General features: G+C 45.4%; 1 protein-coding gene across 9 annotated transcripts in view; it reads left to right on the top strand.

Annotated features, from left to right (window-relative positions):
* RBFOX1 (RNA binding fox-1 homolog 1) overlaps positions 1-20,315 on the top strand; it is a 2,027,925-nt gene that overhangs the window by 275,361 nt on the left and 1,732,249 nt on the right. For all 9 annotated transcript variants that reach the window (XR_012000653.1, XR_012000654.1, XR_012000652.1 and 6 more), the window contains exon 3: positions 2,395-2,454. Coding sequence is in view for 6 of the 9 variants with exons in the window: in XM_072753902.1 (XP_072610003.1) it covers positions 2,395-2,454 (60 nt within the window). In the remaining 3 variants the exon portion in view is untranslated. The remainder of the gene's footprint in view (positions 1-2,394; positions 2,455-20,315) is intronic.

The raw sequence follows: 20,315 nt of genomic DNA, 5'->3' as shown, positions 1-20,315 counted from the left end.
TCAGCCGCTTTGTTAAGCATAATACGGTGACTGTGTTAAAGAGGGTGAGGGCTGCTAATCCAAATGGGTGTGTGCACAATTACAAGGTACAAAAAGGTCTAGAGGTGTCAGAAAAAGTCTTCTGAGGAGAGTGAACTGAGTTGGTGCTATCCCCACCTCTTGGAGGTGAAGGCTCCCAACTAATGAACATGTGGTGGAAGTACCACAAGGAGGGGCATAATCGCTAGGTAGGAGCCTGGGCTGCTGGCTGGTGGGAGAGTGTGGGCAGTTAGGAAAGGGCAAAGAGAAGGAGGGAAGTCTCTACAGGGGGCAGCTGGATAGGAGTTCCTTGGGTGACATGGTTCCCATGTAAGATCATATTTGAGCGTCATGATCTTTCCAGCCCCTGTACTCTCATCACTGTGGTAGGAATGGCTCACTTAGGGTGTCCCTTCTCCTTTCTTCTGGTCAGCTTCCTCTGGAAGGCCTAGTTGTGGCTCAACCCAAACATCACCTTCCCAGGGTAATGGTTCCTGTGAAGCCAATACTGGCTTTGAATACAAGTGCTTTGGACCCGTGGAGCCCAAAGACCACCTCCATGTGTCTTGGTCCCTGTTCCCGAGAGACAGTCCGTGGTTGGTGCTTCTTGGGACAGGTGTGTGTCCCTAAACCAGCTGGAACTAGGCAGGGGGATGGGTCCTTTTCAAAGAGAGGACCACTCAGGAGACAGGAACCCCAGGGGATCTGTAACACTTGGACCTTGTCTATTGGGTGAGATCTGCTATGGGCCTGAACTCCTCACTAGAGTGTAGTTTTTAGTTGGCTCATTTATAAAATGGGGCCAAGAAGGAAGCAATTCTCAGGCCAAAAACATTTGTCAAAGGAGAGTTGGTGGATCTGTCTGCAAAATCATGCCTTTGGCAACATCTTCTTCCTCCTCATCTCCCCTCCCAGGCTGCCGCTTTAGGCAGTCATTGGAAGGCCGGAGGATGAGGGGCATGATTTGTGCTTAAATTCATCCTCCCCTCCCTCCCTGAATTTATTAAGCATTTCAGTAAACTGAGGGGATGGAATGGGGATGGGGACCATCTTCCATGTGGTAGAAGGAGGGATACAAGCAAAATTTTGATCTTCTGATCGCTGGATTTTTCCATGAACAGTGTCTATGGCAAAAACTGCAAAAAAGGGAAACACCAAGGGGTGTCTGTCCTGTTGGGGCAAGTGAACGATTTATAGAACTCTGTGCGGGGTCTGAGTGACTTGTGGCTAGTGAAGGACTGTAGGTAGCTGCTTCTCTCTGTGTCTCTCTCTCCGTCCATCTCTTATGATGTCTATGTCTGTTTATATTTCTGTCCCCTCGCTTGTGCATGAATGCACACACAATGTTCTCTCTGCCCAGGAGGTTTAAAAGGTGACTCCAGGTCAAACCCCAGTGACTTTCCGTTAATAACAATTTGGAGCCTCAGGCACTGCTGCCAGTTTTAAGGTGGGGGCAGCTCCCCAGAGTCAGATGATGACTGTTTGTAACAGGCCCTCATGTGCCATGTCTCGTGGAGAAGTAGATAAAGGCATCAGGAGGAGAATACAGCAGCATAGTAAAGATCCATCCCTTCACATCTGGGCCCAAGCCCTGGCTCTCCCGCATCTCTACTGGGGTACTTCAGATGGGTTCTCAGCTTCTCTGCTTCTGTACATGGGGCTGAGATAGACACCTGCTTCAAATGTCCTTGTGGGGAAGGGGGCAGTGTTAACAGAACAAAGCTACATAAAGAACGCTCAGTACACTGCAGTGCATGTGCTCCAGGAAATGGAGCTGTTGCCAGGCGAAGGATGGAAAGTGCACCTGAGCCAGCCACAAGGCAGCTGGGTGTGGCCTCAGGCTAGGGTGCACACTCAGAGAAGAATCTAGATCAATGCTGCCTAGTAAAGGTGTCAGGAGAGCCATACATGTAGTTTCTAGTAGCCACATTAAAAAGTAAAAAGAAACAGATGAAATTAATTGTAATAATATATTTTATTTTAAATATTCATGGTATATATATTGAAATATAATGCACTTTATTTCTATATATCAAATATTATCATTTTAACATAATCAATATAAAATATTAATGAGATATTAATATTAATGAGATTTTACAATCCCCCTTTTTTTTTCCAATTAGTGCCTTCAAATACAGGTAATATGTACTTGAAACAAATTTCAGCTCAGATTATTCCCATGTGCCTGATGGCTGCCATATGGGGCAGTGCAGGCGACCCCTCAAGGAATTAGGGTGGAGAGAGGGAGAGAAAGTACTGAGTAAATGTGATGAGAGATCCGGGCTCATGCTAATCCAGGTTATTCCAAATTAGAACTTTGTCTTCAGCATGCTTTCCTCCACCTGGTTTTGTTTTTGTTTTTGTTTTTACCAGGACTACAAATGTGAGAACTCTGCCCTCCTCTCCAGTGCCAGGAACAGTCCACAAGACTCAGTAAGTAGAAGCATTTTGCTGAACGGATTAGATTTAGAAACCGCTTTTGCATCCTTTTCAGCCTCCTTGGTCTCCATCATCAATCACTCGGACTGGTTTTTACCTGAAACTGATCTTGCTAGAGAAGTAACTGGGTTTGAGGGGAATAAATGTTCCTCGACACTCACAGAATTTCTATTAGGAAACGTGGGGCCAGAGTCTCAACCTATGGTACATGATATGAAAGCTGAACACCTCCCCCAGAGAAGGGTCAGACCTACATGGGGGACAGGTCTGAGGGAACAGTTACTGGTAGAGGGGCCATGGGCTGGTCTCTTTGCTTCTTGATGAGGAGATAGATCCCAAAGCAGTGGAAGGAAATTTAACATTATTTGATGGTTCCCCTGGTAAAGACAGGAATGCTTATGAGTGCCTTGAAACCCCATGTCATGGTGTAGGATTTGGGTCATTAAGGCATAGGACTGTGAATGGTGCTAGAAGGATTCTGGTGCCCCTCTGTGTGTCATCCAGGCATACAGGGGAATGGATGCTCCCTGCACTTACAGTTTCAGAAATACCCCAGCTCATCCTCTCTGGGATGTGGGAACTGTGTGGTACATTTCTAAACTGTGTTCTGTTAGTTATGTGATCGTGAGATGATTTCAAGGGGGTGCATAGACCCTCTGTAGTTGCTTTGTATTAGTCATGATGTGTTTGGTTTCATGATTATCTTTATACCAAGCAATATTGGCTTTCCATTTATGATAGCCATATGAAATTTTTTTTTGAAAATACTTCTTAAAGATGTGAGTTGACTTAGGGAAGAGTACAGACTAAGAGTTTGGAGGTAATACATAGATATGGCAAGGCATTGTGTGGTGATAAGAGAATGGCTGAGAGGAAATTCTTTTATCAAAAGATGTTCACGTGACCTTGGGCAGCATCTGTGCACGTGCTCTATATTTGGTGTGCTCCCAATCTATGCTGATACTTGGTGCAAACCGGACACTCTAAGGATCCATTCCTTGGCCTCTATCTGTTCCCCCAAAATGACTCTTGAAGCTGGGTTTTTATCATAAACTCATTGCTGGATCACCTGAAAAAAGTGTTTACCTGTGACATCAAAGGGAGGAGGAGGAGGAAGATGAAAAATGGTAAGTGACAGCTATACAGCTGGCTTTCTTGTCCCACTTTGCATCTGACCAAGTATTTCAACTCTGTGCTGAGACTGTCCCCTCAATGACCCCCTCAGGTAAGTGCTGTGTCTGTCTTCATTTTGTGGATGGGGAAACTGAAACTCAAGTCAAGAATGTGCCCAAGGTCACACAGCCTGGCCTCCCTCTCTGGTCCACTGTGTCCCTGGGGCACAGTCCATAACTCCACAGCAAGTCTGTGTGATAGTCTTCCCATTTTTTCAACACAGGAATGATTCATGCATCAAAAAAAGTGTATTTTATGTCTTGGCACATTAAAAAAAAAAAGTACCTTAGAGTTTAGCTGTTAAATAAAAGGACAAACATTATCACACAGCTTCTCTGGGTCAGGAATCTGGGAGTAGTTTAGATGGGTGGTTCTGGCTCAAGGTCTTTCATGAACTAGTGCTACCTTCATCCACAGGCTTGAGTGGGTCTGAGGGATCCACTTCCAGGCTTCCTTATGTTGTTAGTGACAGGTGGCTTCAGCTCCTCCTTTGTAGATCTCTCCATAAAGCTGCTTGAGTGTCCTCCTGACATGGCTCTCTAGGAGGGAGAGAAAGCAAGGCAGGATCCATGATGCCTTTTATGACCTCTCCTCAGAATTCATGTGCTTTCATCTCTGCCATCTTCTGTCCCTTATGCAAACCCGATGAAATTGTGGCAGAGTGCTACACATGAATGTAGATACCCAGAGAAGGGATCACTGGGGGCCATTTTGGAAGCTGGCTACTACACTTTTCATGATCTTTGAAGTCTTGTGGTTGCACACAGGATTCTTGTAACCTCACACCAGGTCTATGAATAGTAAACCTAAAAATACCAAACCCATTTTGCAGGTGGAAAATGAAGTATTAAACAAGGAAGTGAGTCATCAGGGTCTTGAAGTTGGCCTTGCTGGGCAGGAGTTTTTGAAGATAAGGATGGAAAAGTGAGGAGAAAACCCTCCTCTTTAATGCTCATGCCCACAATAGGACCAAAGGTGGCTTGGGATCTGACCATTTGTCAGGATCTTAGAAGAGCACCCCCTCGATTTTCAGCTTTGTTGGATTGGGTTACCTAGTCCCTGGCCTGGAGCCCTACCTCATTAAAGCTGATGGTTCTGTCTCCTGGAAACAAAGATGCCATCCTGTTAGTTTCCCCCGTGGAAGCCAAAGAACTTCAGAGGTTTTATGAGGTCAACAACCCTAAGCCACTCCTTCTTCTCTGTCTTGACCTTCACAATGCTCCCTGTCTAGCTCCTTCTGGCTGGAATCCATGGGTCAGCTTCTCAGCGTAACAAGTCATAGGTAGAAGCAGTCATTTTTGTGACTTCTGTTGGTGGCAACATGTGGTGACCAATTATTCTGGATGGCACTCTGTCTCACATGTTTCAGAGCATAAAACATGTTTATTCTTTGATGCAGTAATCACATTTCTAGAAATTTACACCTTGGGGATGAATAGATGAGTATGAAAAGCTGTGTTTGTATATTTGTTGAGGGATGATTGTATTAGCAAAAAATAATAGTAATAAAGTTACAGCCTCAATATCCATCAATAAGGAATTATTTTAAGTAAGTTACATGCATCCATAAAGTCCAATCCAAGCTGCTGCTAGAATTTCATGGTGAGGATTTATGTTTATAGACTTGGAAGGATGCTCATGACATATTGTTGAGTGAGAAATACAGCATATATCATATGATTCCAATTATGTGCAATTATATTCATATATCTCCCTTTCTCTGAATGCAGAGAGAGGTGTCAGAAAGGCAGATGGGGAATTCAACTAAATTGGTGGTTTTGCATTTTTCTTTGGACTCTCCAGTTTTATTTATTTATTTTTTACAGTGAGTGGTTATTCTCCTTAGTAGTAATAATAATGTTGATAATGACAATTTATACAATTAAGCAGTGAATCTTGGGGGCTGTTAAGTGAGGGTACTCAGGGCAGCTGATGGCATTTTATTAAAGTTTTATTCTTACTTGTCATAGAAATGCTGCAGTCCCCTTGGAAGAGTGAAAATGCAACTCATAAGACTGAAGCAGGGCCTGGAGACAAACTTTTTGGTCCTTGGCTGCTCCAGGGGCCAGAAAGCCTCAGGCCTTGGCATCTTGCCACCATTTCACCCACTGCCCTGCCCTGTGCTGCCACTCAGCTCCCCCGGTTCTGACCTCTGGCTTTCCAACAAATATACTACCTCCCAGAAAGGGTCTTTCCTGGACACAGCAGATGCGATTCTCTGGCATCCAGAATCCAGGATGTAATAACAATGACAGCCAGCATTATTGGGCACCTAGGAGGTACCCGGCATCGTGCTGAGAACTTCGAATGCATTATCTCCTTTATACCCCAGAGCAGCCTAATGGAGGAAGAACTGTTTCTACCCCTATTTCCACAGGTGAGGAGTAGGCTTAGAGTCTTATCGCAATGGGTGGTGGTTCTGGGACTCATTCCGATTTTGACTATTTTCCTGAGCTGAGTTGCAAATGAGGGTAAGGCCACCCAGTTATGCTTAGTGGTGCCAGGAACATTTCTGGGAACATCTTAAATGTGGGGTAGATTGTGGAATCAGCAGGTAAAGTGAAAATCATACCTGGTCAAAGTTACCTGTTAAAGATAACTAGAGGATGCCTGGTTGGAGGCCTTTCTACCCCTTGATACATCTAAGACTGCCATACTTCCTTCAAATATTAGAACAAAGTGAGGTCTTTGCTTAGATGCCACATGAAATGGTTGTGTTGAGGTGACATGGTGGAGGCATGACATATACCTGTCTTTATTTTTTTTTAATTTTTTATTTATTTATGATAGTCACACACACACACACACACAGAGAGAGAGAGAGAGAGAGAGAGGCAGAGACACAGGCAGAGGGAGAAGCAGGCTCCATGCACTGGGAGCCCGACATGGGATTCGATCCTGGGTCTCCAGGATTGCGCCCTGGGCCAAAGGCAGGCGCCAAACCGCTGCGCCACCCAGGGATCCCATATACCTGTCTTTAAATATTGGGATCATCTGTGGCCAAATGGTCACATGATGGTGGTCGCTTGGGAAATGAGGCCAAATGAGAAACTTGCAGATTTACACTCTGTTCTGGAGTTTACTTTGGAGTGAATGTGTCCCAAAGTGGGTGGAGGTGACCCTGCCTCGGTGTGAAGAACACTACTACTCTCACTTTTTTAAGAACACTGCTACTCTCACTTTTTTTTTTTTTTTATTCTCCTGGAGACCTAGCACAGTTAAGTGGCAGAGCCCACGTTTCTACTTGGTTCGGAGCTATCTTTCATAACCTCTCTACCCTTCTGTAGTAGGAATACACTGTATTCACTTTATTTTTCTGCACAAGAAATTTCCAGAAACTTAGCTTGAAGCAACACCTATTTATTATCTCAGCTAACAAGCATCAAGAATCTGGGAATGCATGGCTGGGTCCTCTGCTCAGGCTCTCACAAGGCTGCAATCTAGGTGTCAGCCAGGGCTGGGGTTTCCTCTGGAGCTTGGGTCCCCTTCTGAGTTCAACTGGTTGTCAGAGGAATTCAGTCCCTTGAAGTTGTAGGATGGAGGCCTTCTCTTCTGCTCACAGAAGCTGCCTGCAATACCCTGCCACATAGCCCTTTTCATAGGGAGTTGACAGCATGGCAGCTTATTCTTAAATATGTCCTAATATAATCACATGTGGGGCATTCCATCACATTTTCTATTGGCTAGAGGCAAATTACAGGTCCTGCCTCTACTCTAGTGAAGGGATGATCTATGGCATAAACCTGGGTCTGTCCACCCCAGATACTTGCCTATGAAGGTCCTGAGACATATCCAACTTTCTTGTCTTGGGACCAAGTGCTCCGCTCCAGCATTTTTCTGGCCAGCATCCTCCTCTTCCCCAGAAAAGGGCTCACAGCTCCCCCAAGACATCAGCCCCTACAGCAGTACTGGACTCTCCAGCCTTTCTGACCTCCCCAGGCATGTGGGTGTCCTCCTTTCCATGTCTATTCTGTGGGACACTCCCTGCTGCAGCCTCCACAGCAAATGAATATTTAATGGAATGCTGCCACCTTTTGGAATTTAGCAAAAGTGATATGTGTTGTTTAGAGCGATGGATATGAAGGTCTAGGAAGAAAACATTGTCCTGTTCCCTTGTACACACCTCCGCGCATGCACACACAATCACTCAGCCTTTATTCCTGCTAGCGATTGACTGAGGTTTGATGCCAGATTCCAGAAGGAAAAAAAAAAAGGAGCCAGTCTCTTCTTGAGGCAGGTTTGTTCGTCTTTTATACTCTGGTTCATAATTACTGTGAGTGCTGACAGGCCTGTGCTGTTTCACACTCCAAGAAGCAGCAGAATGTATGAGCCGGAGTCTTGGTGCATTGGGCTGGATTTTGTCCCTGGTTCTGCCTCCAGCCCTCCAAGGATTTCAGCTTTCAGCTTCCTTATCTACCTTCCAAATGTGGGTCTACCAGGCTCTTTCAGCTGTCAACCCTGATCCCAGGTTGTGATGTCTGTAACCAGGCATATAGAAAACAGGCAACACTGCATTTATAGATGCCAAAAAGGAGTGCCGCTAAGGCTACTTCTGTCCTCCACAGGAAAGACCGGCATTGTTAATTAGTAATGGGTAGTAATTAGAGGATAGGGGTAGCATGGGTGCCATCCCAATGCCAGGTATCTCATGGGGATGCACAGCAGCCAAACCAGAGCTGCCTGCTGCCCATGCTTCTACCTAGAACCCCTGGTTTCCGCAATTGGTGTTGAGGATCCCCCTTGCCCGTCAAGACTCTAAGTGTCACTTCCTCCATGGAGCCTTTTCTCACCACTTGTTCGTGCCACCACCAAACTTTACATCCTACCTACACAAAGAAGAAATCAGATTGTGCCGCAATTACAGGTTTCTTTCTATTCATTTTCATTCCCTCATTCATGGCAAGCCCTTTGAGGGTAGGGTCTGAGTCTAGTTCATTTTTGTATCGTTCAAGTCTCCACAGTGACTGCAATAGAGTTTAAAGGGAGGGGAGTGAAGAGAGGGACAGACGACAAGGGGAAGTGAGAAAGGAGGTGAGGGAAGAAAGGAGGAATGGAGAGCAGAGGGCATCCAGTGGATGAAGAAACTCACCGCAATGGAGCATAGACTTCAGCATGACTCAAATTCTAGAGGAGGGGATGTTGGAGAAACAGGCATGCCTCAGTGGTCCTTGATGGGCAGGAGTTGAGTTTTTGATGTGACTGGCATGGGGCTGCAGAAGGGTTTTAAGTTGGTGATTGTCTCTATCTAATTTGCATTTTAGAAAGATCTCCCTGGGACCTAGCTTAGGATCTGAGTGACTGGAGGAAGCCTTGGGTGCCTCTTGGGCATATTTCACTCCTCCACCCCCACCGGAGCAGGCCTCCGGAGCAGAGGGGTCACCAGCTCGGCACCCAGGCTTCTAGGCACGCTCCACTTCTCATCGCTAATATGCCTTTCTGTAGTGTCTGCTCGGCAGAAAACCAAGTGTGTGGACGAGATAACAGCATTAAGAGCAGAAGGACAAAGCCGATACTCGGGGCAGTGAGACATGGAGGCTTAAATTCTTTCCCTTCAAAATGTTGCACATGATTTTGGCCACGTGATCCTGATTAAAGCAAGCCAAGCTTGCCAGGATGAAATGCTAAGTGGTGCTTGCGACCTCGGGCACAGGGAGTGCAGAGGTCTGCTGCTCTGATGAGCATCCCTGCCATTTCTCCCCACCGCTTTCTGCCAGATAAAAGAGGGAAATCTATTTAGCGATTTTTCCAAATCCCTGAGGATGGCTGTGCCCCCTGGAGACACAGTGATACTGACAGGTTTCCAATGTTAGTGTGAACTTCAGGTTGGGATTGAGGGTCTTGTCTTCTCCCTACCTCCTGAAGCAGTGTCTAAAATACAGTGAGCGCACAATAAATACGTGTTAACAAAAGTAATAATTGAGTGAAAGCATCAGTCTTACTGACTTGGAGCACTTCAAAACGTTTCTTTGTGCTCCTTCCAAAGTCAGTACTATCTCTTCCCAACTACTCTACTTACTTTTACCACCAAAGATTGATCATGCCGTTCATGAATTTGGTGTAAACCCCAACAGTCCGTGTGCATCTTCCTCTTTTCTTCAGCATCATCCCTAGGACATCCAGCTATGTTACTGCATGCATCAGGAGTGGCTTCCTTTTAAAAATGTTGAATTTAAATGGTTGAATAATATTTCATTGATTATACCACCATCCTCTGAAATCATTGAGCATTTGGGTTGTTTTCAGTTTGAGGGTATGTGTACTCTTACACAATTGTTTGGTGGACAAATGCACCCGGTTTCTCTTGGGACTATTCCAAGGGATGTATTCGTTTGGTCACATGATGATACAGATTTTGTTTTAGTAGTGGCTACCCCCAAATTTTCCAAAGCAGTTGTGTAAATTACCACTCCTACTACCAATGAATATAAATCTCCCTTTCATGCCCTTTAAACACATATGTTGTGAACTATCACAATGGCTCAGAGGGGCAGGTGTGGTTATTGCCGCTCCCAGTTCAGAAGGGCACACCGAGTGTCCCCTAACTTGGTGAAGGCCGTGTAGATAGTGAGGGATATTGGGGGCCTGAAGCAAGGGTGCCTCCTGCATGGCAGCGGGTCTTAGGCACAGTATACCATGGAATCTGAGCAAACTGCCATGGAGAAGCTGGAGGGCAGCATGGTGGAGTGTGTGTGTGCTCCCCCTGTGAACCCAAATGCACACCTTGACCCTCCTCTCTGCCACTTCCTTCTTGTGTAAGCCCAGGTAAGCAGCTGGGCTTTTCGTGTGTATAAAATGGAGTTGATAAATCAGGTTGTCCTGAGGATTAAATGAATTAATATAGGTAGAGCCTTGGGGGTGGGCACTAAGGAAAGGTTAACTCATTAGTATTTCAGCTGTGCCCAGTTTGAGTGCTGGACTTAGCTCCTTAGGGAGGGGAGGGCTGCCTCTCAGCTAGCTCTAATAGTTGTCAGATGGGCTACATGATTCTCCCCCGCCTTCCCCTTCGCTCAGAAGGGAGCTGGCTCTCCTGATGAAATCTGGAATCTAATTTTGAGCCCCGATCATTGGTTTCACAAAGCCTGCTGGGGTGCAGCCCGACTGGTCCCTTCTGAAATGAGTCTCTGCTCTTTACTGCCCCTAATAAGAAATGCAGTCTGTTTGCTCAGGGTTTTACCCTTTATAGAAATGGTCAGATTCCTTTCTTCTCCGCATCTCCATTCCGTAAATCCATGCCAAATATTGATGTTTGATAACTACAAATATCACACATAGCTTTTAATCAAGAGAAACGGAGGGAAGATAAGGGGAGTAAATACGTCTCTGTAAGGTAGTTCAATATTCTCAGTAACGATTTTGCTAAGAAATAAAATGAGGGATGGGGGCGGGCAGGGCTCTGTGATGTGTGTCAAGATGGGCCGGACCACCTTGAACATGCTGGACCATGCCTGGGCCCGCACTCCCAGCCAACAGCTTGGATTGAAGTTAGATGTTCATTACCCGGATTGGTAGATGCCATCTCATTTTACAGAAAGGACAGATGTATTTTAAATGTGAATTTCCAGTATGCCATCAGTTTATCCCATTACCAGCAAAATATATCAAGCTAAATTCTGTCCTCTGTTGTCCTTTGTCTGAGATGGGAGTGGAATGTGAATGCCTACCATCCCCCACTCTAGAGAGAGGTCAGCCTTCTGGAAGCTGACCTCCCCACTTTTGTCCATCAAGGTTGTATTTCCCTTATGTGGGGACAAAGGGCAATAGTATGATCCTAGAAGATTGCTGGGTGTCAAGATATTTGGCCAAGTTTACTCCAGGCCAGAGCTTAGTCAAACCAAGTGAGGCCTCACCATCCAAATCCAAACCCCAATAGATCACTGCTACCCTAGCACCATCCCAGTGCCTGTGTGTTGTAGGAGCCCAAATCATTCTACTTGAGTGAGTGAATGAATGAATCAGTTGGTGGGCTTGCCTCTCCACCAGCAACATTGCTGTTGTTTTGTTTGACATCTACTTTGGCTTTTCTCATCCTTCAGTAAATAGCCTTTTGTTTTGTATTTTGATGCTCTCAACTTTTTCTACTTGATAAAAATGATCAATCTCAGAAACCAATGTCAACCAAAACTAGTGATCCACACACCCACCCACCCATCCACCCACCCACCTATCCACTCACTCACTCATCCAACCATCCACTCATTCACCCATACACCCATCTATTAGTCCATTTGTTCATTCATTCATCCGTCCAATATTGGGCACCTACCATGGTCCAGACCCCCGTGTAACTGCTGAGGCTGTAGTAGTAATATAAGACACACCTGGCTTATCCTCCTAGAGCCTACAGTCCAGTAGGGAGTCCAGTAGGGAGGCAGAGATTAAGCATACTAGAGGATAATCATAATAGAGATGGAGGCATGTGAGGGATGGTGCAAATGAGGGGATTTTCATTCTTAGATGTCTGCAAACTGCTGAGATGACACCAGAATGTCAGATCCAGTTTGTGGGACCAGTTTGGACTATCATTTTGTGGGAGGATGCCATTTAGTACCAGGGCCATAGTGGGACTGTGTTTATGGGGCTGGGATTCATCAATGTGTGAAGGCATGAGAGAGTATTTGATACCTGGGTGCTGCTTTACCTATTTTCAGGTTAGAATTCTTGCTTTTTTTTTTTTTTTTTTTTTTTTTTTTTACTCCACAAATCAAAGTAGGTGGGGTCATTTTTTCCCCATTCATCATCAGGCAAGTGGATTTATATTTGGGTATCAGAAATCCTTTCTGATCCCTTTGTCTTCTATCTCCCCTTGCAGGGTTCCAGCATCCCATCAGCTCCTAAAAACTTCCCCTTCAAGGGCGCTATGGGAGTGAGTATCAACCCCTATAGGAACTCTGAGAAGAAAGTCCAACCCTTTTCTTACTAAAGTTGGCTGCCTCTTGTGAAAAATTCTTGTATGTTCTCATGCCTACCAGGTCTGTTTCCTATCTTATCAAAGATTCTTTCTTGGTTTGGGAATTGTGTGTCAGATGGGGGGCTGCATTCTGTTACATGCAGCCTTAGACTTGCATTTTTTTTTTCAGCAACTAGAACTGTAGATGTCTTTAAACCAGAAGAAGAAAGCAAATTTGGGCATGGGTTAAAAACAAACTCCATCTTCCTCCACGTGCCCCTTGGGGACTGTGCAGGAGGGCTCTGGACAGGTGGGGGGAATTTTCAACGCAACTTTCATCTTTCTGGTTTTCCTGCCTGAGTCCACAGGGATTTCATAAACATTATGTTGCTCAATTTCGGTTCAATGGCACAGAGTCATTCCAATGTGTTCTAATTACTCAGACATAAATGATTTCTGGTGCACTTTAAATGATTTCAGATGCACTTTTGTCTATCAGGCTGCTGATTTATAACTCCCTGGGACTTTGATGTTGTGCTTCATTGATTTCTTTTAAGGCTCTTCAGAGGTATATTTATTATAGACGATACATTTCCCTGTTCATTTGCTCCATAATTCTGAAACACTCTCATTTTCCACTTGTCAACACTTCATTTCTACCCTCTACACTTAGGCTGTCCCAATAGCAAGGAGACACATTTATTGAGTGCTTGCTGAATGCAGAACCAGGTACTAGATGCTATGAGTGAGTGGAGATACACAAATTAAATACACACTCACATTTCTTCTAGTGGCATCCTTATAATTTACACAAAGGGACAACACACACACATTCAGTGATGTGACAGGGGAGAAAGAATACAGGGAGGCCACTAGGGTTAGTTCAAGAGCTGCGGAGGATACTTGGAAGAGAGATTGAGAGATGGATAGGGTCAAAACTTTGTGTCCACACCCTTGCAGTGAAGGTCCATGGGAGTGGTGCTTGGCCGAGGCAGCTGGCTGTGGTCCTGAGGATGTGCTGGGAGTCCCCGCCCACCATGTACCAAAGTTCTCTTGAGCATTAGTTTTCTCATCTGTTAAATGGAGCACATCCTATCTCGTTGGTTAGGTGCTATGGCTTGAGCACTGTGTATGTGCTAGGGGCAGATCGATGTTGTATGGGATCTGAAGCTTAATCGGTTTTGGGGGGGCTTTTTGAAAACCCCTGATTCTGACTGCCTGGCTGAGTCTCTGCCCCACAGAAGAGCCCACTAGAGTTAATGCTGGGATCTTCAATGCTTTTAAAGCACTGGGCTTGTTTTCTTACCAAATTATTTGTTGCATGGATGCTCTGGTGTGTAAATCAGATAATAGCAGAGCTTCTGTGGTTGGGAATATTTTCTTTCTCCCCAAGACTGGGCTCTGAGGCATCTTCAGAAAATGTGTTCTGTAACTGCTGTGGGTGGGGAGTCAAGGGTCTGAACCCAGCTCACCTCCCCACTCCCCACTCCGGATGTTTCTTTGAGTTTGCCTGAAAGACAAGCTCTGTGTTGAGAGGGGCAGCATGGACGCATTTCATGGGCAGTTCTGCCATCACAGGCTGATTTGCAGTCTCCCAGGCTGGCTTCAGGCATCCTTCAGTGACAGGATCCTTCTTTCCTGCAAGTGCAAGCCTCAGGTTCCTGTGGCTGAGAACACGGGAAAGGGACGATGAGGAGTATGTGCCACCTAGTGACCGTTTCCAGGAGCTGCCGCTCTTGGCACCGCCTCGGGAGCAAACTTTATCTCTTGGCGAGGTTGTCTGATGTAGTTCAGCAAGGTTCTGAGAGGGTGTGGCTCAGACCTTCGTCTTGTTGCATTAGAGCAGGATTCTAATGCAGATCACCCTTGATTCTTCAGTGGAGAATCTGCCACTGAATATAGGTTCCCAGAGAAGCGACTGCCTCCCTTTTACTTCTCCCCTTCACAATCACAGTCCTCCCTCCCCTCCTGTCCTCCTCCCCCTCAAATCCACCTTTCTGGTATCCCCCTCCTCCCTCTCCTTTCTTCTCCCCCTTCTTCCCCCTCCCCACCTCTTCTCTTCCTTCTCTCTCCCCCCACCACCCATACTACCCCCTTCTCCTTGTCCTCTTGGCTCCAGATTCTTCCCATCCCCTTCCTTCCTTCTTCCTTTGGCTCCTTCCTTTTCCTCCTCTCTTCTCCTTCCTTTGGCTCAACCAGCCTTCCTTTAACTAAATAGATGTTTTTGGTGATTCTGTTCTTTGGTCCAAGTGGAAGCAGGGCAGTTGCTGAGTTAGAGCGAGGCCATGAGTCCCAGCTGTGGATGGTGAGAGGTTGAGCCTGCCTGCCTCCCTCCTTGCATTTGTGCATTCATTCATGCATGCATTCATTCGCTTATTCATGAGTGCATGCACAGATTCAGTAAGTGCATTTTGAGGCCAACTAAGTGTCAAACATTGACACAGACCCCACTCTGGCTTTAACCCCTGCACACTTAGCACACAACATTCCTCTCTGTTATCTGCCCGGAAACTTCCTACTTACTTTCAAGGCCCAGTCAAACACTGCCCTGCAGACTAACCTGTGAACCTCACCCCTCTACCTATTAGATTCAGGATGTTTTGTAGAGCTTTTCCTTCTGTCTCTTTAAAGCCCAACCCACAGGCACCCAGAAATTAAACCCATCCTTATACTGAGTCAGAACCCCTGACCCTGGTTTTTGTCTGCCTGGGACTCTGTTCTTCAATAGTTATGCTTGTTCCTCTCCCAGAGAGTATCATGTTCACAACAGCATCCCTAGAAATCCAGAAATATTAGCACTAACAACATGAGAAAGGCAGATGAAAACGTTTTCTGTATTCTTGAGTACTACCAATCCCATTCTAATAAGTTTTTTTTTTCTTATTCCTAGGGATTGAGTGAAAATAAGCTGTTTCCGAGGACTTAGTCCTGGATGTCTGTCTTGTGTTTTACTTTTGCTTTGTTTTTCTTCCTCTATATTCCCAAGTTAATGCTGGGAATGAGGAAGGTACGTCTGTAGTTAGGTTTGTTATTACACAGGTCAGGTAGCCCATTATCAAATGGAGAGGAAGGGTGTTGGGAATGTCTGTACTTTGGCTGCAGCACCTCACAGGGTTAACTATGGCATTGTGGAAGATACCACTGTCAATTGAGGATATCATCCAAACTATCAGGGTCTAAGCTCTTGTATGCAGTAGTTACTCAGTAAATGGTTGGCAGTTTTTTTTTTTTAAATCGAGATTTACATACTGTAAAGTACAAATCTTAAGTGTCCACCTCCGTGAGTTTTTACATATGCATACTTCTGGGATGCTACCAGCCAGATCGAGAGACAAAACATTTTCACACCTCAAAGTTTGCCCAGTGCCCCCTGCAGTCAGAACCACACCCAACCTTCCCCTCACTTCCTCTTTAGATCACTTTTGTTTGTTCTGAAACTTCATAAAAATAGAATCCTGGCAGACTTCACTCAACATCATGCCCATGAGCATCATCTATGTTGCAAATGGCTGACAGACTCATACTTGGTTTTTGAATGCATTGTCCACATGTTGGCCTTCTTGTACGGGTTGAGTTGAAGCCTGCTTAGGAGGGTGAGTCAGGACAGTTTCAGTTCAAGAGCTTCTTCTTACCTTTAACGTCCCAGTATCCATTTGTGTTGGATCCAACACCCAGTTTCCTGTTGCTGCCAGACCAAATCATGAGTCCCAAGAACGCAGAGTGGGGTGTTGGGTCACCCATGGGCACTAGCTCCTCCATTTACTTGTTCCACTGTTTCTGGGATCCTGGGCTATTTAGAAGGCACCTCTGGTTAGGACCTGATGTCTAATATATTTGCAGTCACTGTACTTCTTACCTGATATGCAGCAGTGCAGGAGCCTCATGAGGAAATTGGTTTATCAGCCATCCCAAGGGGTCACCTGTGAGGACTTAGCTCTGAGGCTGTGTTATTTCATGGAAAATACTGTTGGCCTCACTCAAGAGTCTGTAGGATGCCCAGTGATATGCCTTCCAGGCTCCCCCTGCAAATACTAGGATGGGGTTACCACCTGAAACACATGGCCTAAATTCCTGGACAGGAAGCACCCACAGGGGGACATGTTCAACATGAGATTAACAGGCTCTAGAGGGGAGACTCAGGGACCTGGGGCTTGGACTAGATTGCTATGCGAGGTAAGCTCTTGATTTCATGACCTCATCTCTTGCCCCAACCCCGAGACTTCACTCACAATCCAGGTTGTTAACACTGAGAGATCTTATCCTGTTAGCCTTTCACTCGAAATAAATTGGATTGAAAATCTCGCCAGACTGCCTCTGGACAGAGCTTTTCCATCAGCTGTGAATGACCCTCAGGCAGGGAGAGTTGCTGTCCTTTACACACCAATAGCAGGTGACAGAAGGGGGGCATTCTTCTCTGCCTGGCTGCTGTCAGAAACTCTTGGAGAGAGATCCCCACTGGGAACTTGCTGTCTGACCCATGGCCAGACCTGAGAAAGTCACTTCCTCTCTCTGTATCTGAGCTTGCCTCCATTATACGTGCTTGTCCCTTACCCGAGTCTCATGGAGACTGTTGCACTGGAGCAAATCACCTGGGGATGTGGGGATTCAAACCCTTCTCCGGGTTCCCTGGGGGTCTCAGAGAAGGGTTTGCCTACCTTGCTACCTCCATTATTTTACTGTGCCTGTCCTGCTTGTTAGTAGATTTCTGTACAGTATGATAGACTCCTGGGGTATATTAAAAAAACAACAACAACAACAACTGTTAAACTCCCCCAACATCTGAACTCAAGACACCTTCTGTGTTGATGACCACATTCTCCCTGGCCTGGTCTGCTCTCCTGATCCAGCAAAGAGTAGCAGTGTTTCAAGCAGGAAAATGATGCTCAACCTCTGCTTCTTTGGAAATCACAGACTTGGGAGGATCAAGTTGGATTTTATCCAACTGGTGGCCTGATAAGGGGTTGGTTTGGCCGCCTTGGTTACAGCATCCTGCAGAGCACCTGCCCTTTCTGAGCAGTTACTGTAGCCCAGGCCTGGGACCAAGAGCTTTGTGTTCATTTTTGTTTGCTCACATTGGTCTTGCATTATCGCCATTTTGTGGATGAGAAGGCTGAGCCCTGGAGGGATCTGACATGTCCAATCTGAATCCAGGTCTGTCTGATTTCTAAGTTTGTTCCCTTAGTCACCTCACTGCCTGCCTCCTTGGGTGTAATAGCTAACACATACTGAGGACTTTTCTTTTCCAGATGCTGTATTTGTTTGCTCAAGTTACCATAACAAAATACCAGGCTAAAAAAACAAAAATTTATTTTCTCACAGCTCTGGAGGATAGAAGTCTGAGACAAAGGTGTTGGCAAGGTTGGGCTCTTCTGAGGCCTCTCACCTCAGCTTGCAGATGGCCATCTTCTCCCTGCGTCTTCACATTGTCTTCTCTGTACGTGCCTGTGTCCCAGTCGTCTCTCTTTACAAGCACACCAGTCATATTAGATTAGGCCCATCCTGAAGGCCTCCTTTTAACCTGATTACACATTTAAAGACACTATCTCCAAATACAGTCCTATTCTGAGGGACTGAGTGTTAGAACTTATATGTGACCTTTAGGGGGACATAATTCAGACCATAGTAAGTGCTTTGCATTTATTTAATTAATCTCAGAAACACCCCATGGACTGGAGATCATGTCAATGACACTGAATTGGGGAGGGGGAAGAGACACAGAGGTATGGGGCTACAGACTTTAGCTGGGCCCATAGCATATTTCCCTATCCCAATGTTATGTACGAAGATTCTTATACCCCATATCAACCCGCTGTGTCATGGAATAATTTAGGAAGGGCAGGATCAGATAGATAACATGATGGAGAGGACACTCTAACTGAAAGACTTTCTCTAACTCATGCTGAAAAAGGGATTGGGCATTAACTCCAAAATCATGTAAGGCTGTCATCAAGGGACTGTATTAGGATTTTATACAAACCTCTAAATATCCAGGTACATATTTATACACCCAAGGGTTCTTGTTTTTGTGCTTAGGGATGGGGCACAGAGATCTAGGGAAACTTGTCAAGACTCAGAGCAGTGCCAGGAACCACTAGTCTTAGTGTCTCGTGGGAAAGATGGGGTTCTTGTACCAATGAAGACTGTGGCCACATGTTAAAGGTAAACATGGCCACGGGGACATAAAATTATCTGGGTCATCTGAAATTTTTCCAGAAGTACATGGATCCCAATTTCCCAAAATATCCTTTTATTCCTTAAAAGTATATTCCTAAAAAATAAAGCCACATGCAGCTTAACTTTTCCCCCAAGTTCTCAGCAACTTTTTTTTTTAATTAATTTTTATTGGTGTTCAATTTACCAACATACAGAAAAACACCCAGTGCTCAGCCCGTCGAGTGTCCGCCTCAGTGCCCGTCACCCATTCCCCTCCAACACCCGCCCTCCTCCCCCCTTCCACCACCCCTAGTTCGTTTCCCCGAGTTAAGAGTCTTTATGTTCTGTCTCCCTTCCTGATATTTCCCAACATTTCTTCTCCCTTCCTTTATATTCCCTTTCACTATTATTTATATTCCCCAAATGAATGAGAACATACACTGTTTGTCCTTCTCCGATTGACTTATTTCACTCAGCATAATACCCTCCAGTTCCATCCACGTTGAAGCAAATGGTGGGTATTTGTCATTTCTAATTGCTGAGTAATATTCCATTGTATACATAAACCACATCTTCTTTATCCATTCATCTTTCGATGGACACCGAGGCTCCTTCCACAGTTTGGCTATTGTGGCCATTCTCGGCAACTTTTTTGAGTTTATGGACTCCCTCTGGCTTCAGTGTTCCACAATTAGCACTGACTTGAAGTCCTAGGATGGCATGGTTTCATGGTTTATGAAGGCTTTTGTTTAAAATAAAACAGGGACGCCTGGGTGGCTCAGTGGTTGGGTGCCTGCCTTTAGCTCAGGTCGTGATCCTGGGATCCAGGATTGAGTCCCACATCAGGCTCCCTGTGGGGAGCCTGCTTCTCCCTCTGCCTTTCTCTCTCAGTCTGTGTCTCTCATGAATGAATAAATAAATCTTTAAAAAACAAAACAAACAGCTTTATTGAGATATAATTCAAAAAAAAAAGAGATATAATTCATGTGCTATACAACTTATCCATATACTATACACCTCAGAGTGCATAGTTCAGTGGTCTTTAGTATATTTAGAAATTGTGTAACCATCCCCACAATCAACTCTAGAACATTTTCATCACTCCCAGAAAGAAAACCCACACAAAGGCTTTGGAATACCATTCTTACAGAACCCCATGAAAAGAGCAGAGTGAGGGGCACCTGGGTGGCTCAGTCGATTAAGCATTTGCCTTCAGCTCAGGTCATGATCTCAGGGTCCTGGGATTGAGCCCCATGTAGGGCTTCCTGCTTAGCTGGGAGTCTGCTCCCTTTCCCTCTCTCACCATTTGTGCCTTCTTTCTCTCTTGCTCCCTTTTTTTCAAATAAATCTTAAAAAAAAAATAGCAATGTGGGCAGTTTCCACATCACTTTACAGATGGGCAAACAAAAAACTTGGGGAGTTTAAGGATTGGCAAAAGAAGCTTAGGGGAAATTTTTCAATCCTTTTTAATACTGGAAGGTGCCAGTAAATTCCTAGAAACAAGGATTGAAGTCTCTGAGTTCCCACGGAAAAATTTCTTAAGCTCAGGCTTCTCTCCCTCATCCCTGACCTGGGAGGCAGAAGGACCATGGCAGAGACTGTGTGGGTAATGGATTCAGACCTTCAGCCACTCGCTGAGGGG

This window comes from Vulpes vulpes, chromosome 3, assembly GCF_048418805.1.
Source record: "Vulpes vulpes isolate BD-2025 chromosome 3, VulVul3, whole genome shotgun sequence".
Classification (NCBI taxonomy): Eukaryota; Metazoa; Chordata; class Mammalia; order Carnivora; family Canidae; genus Vulpes; species Vulpes vulpes.
This window is presented reverse-complemented; position numbering and strand designations above follow the sequence as displayed.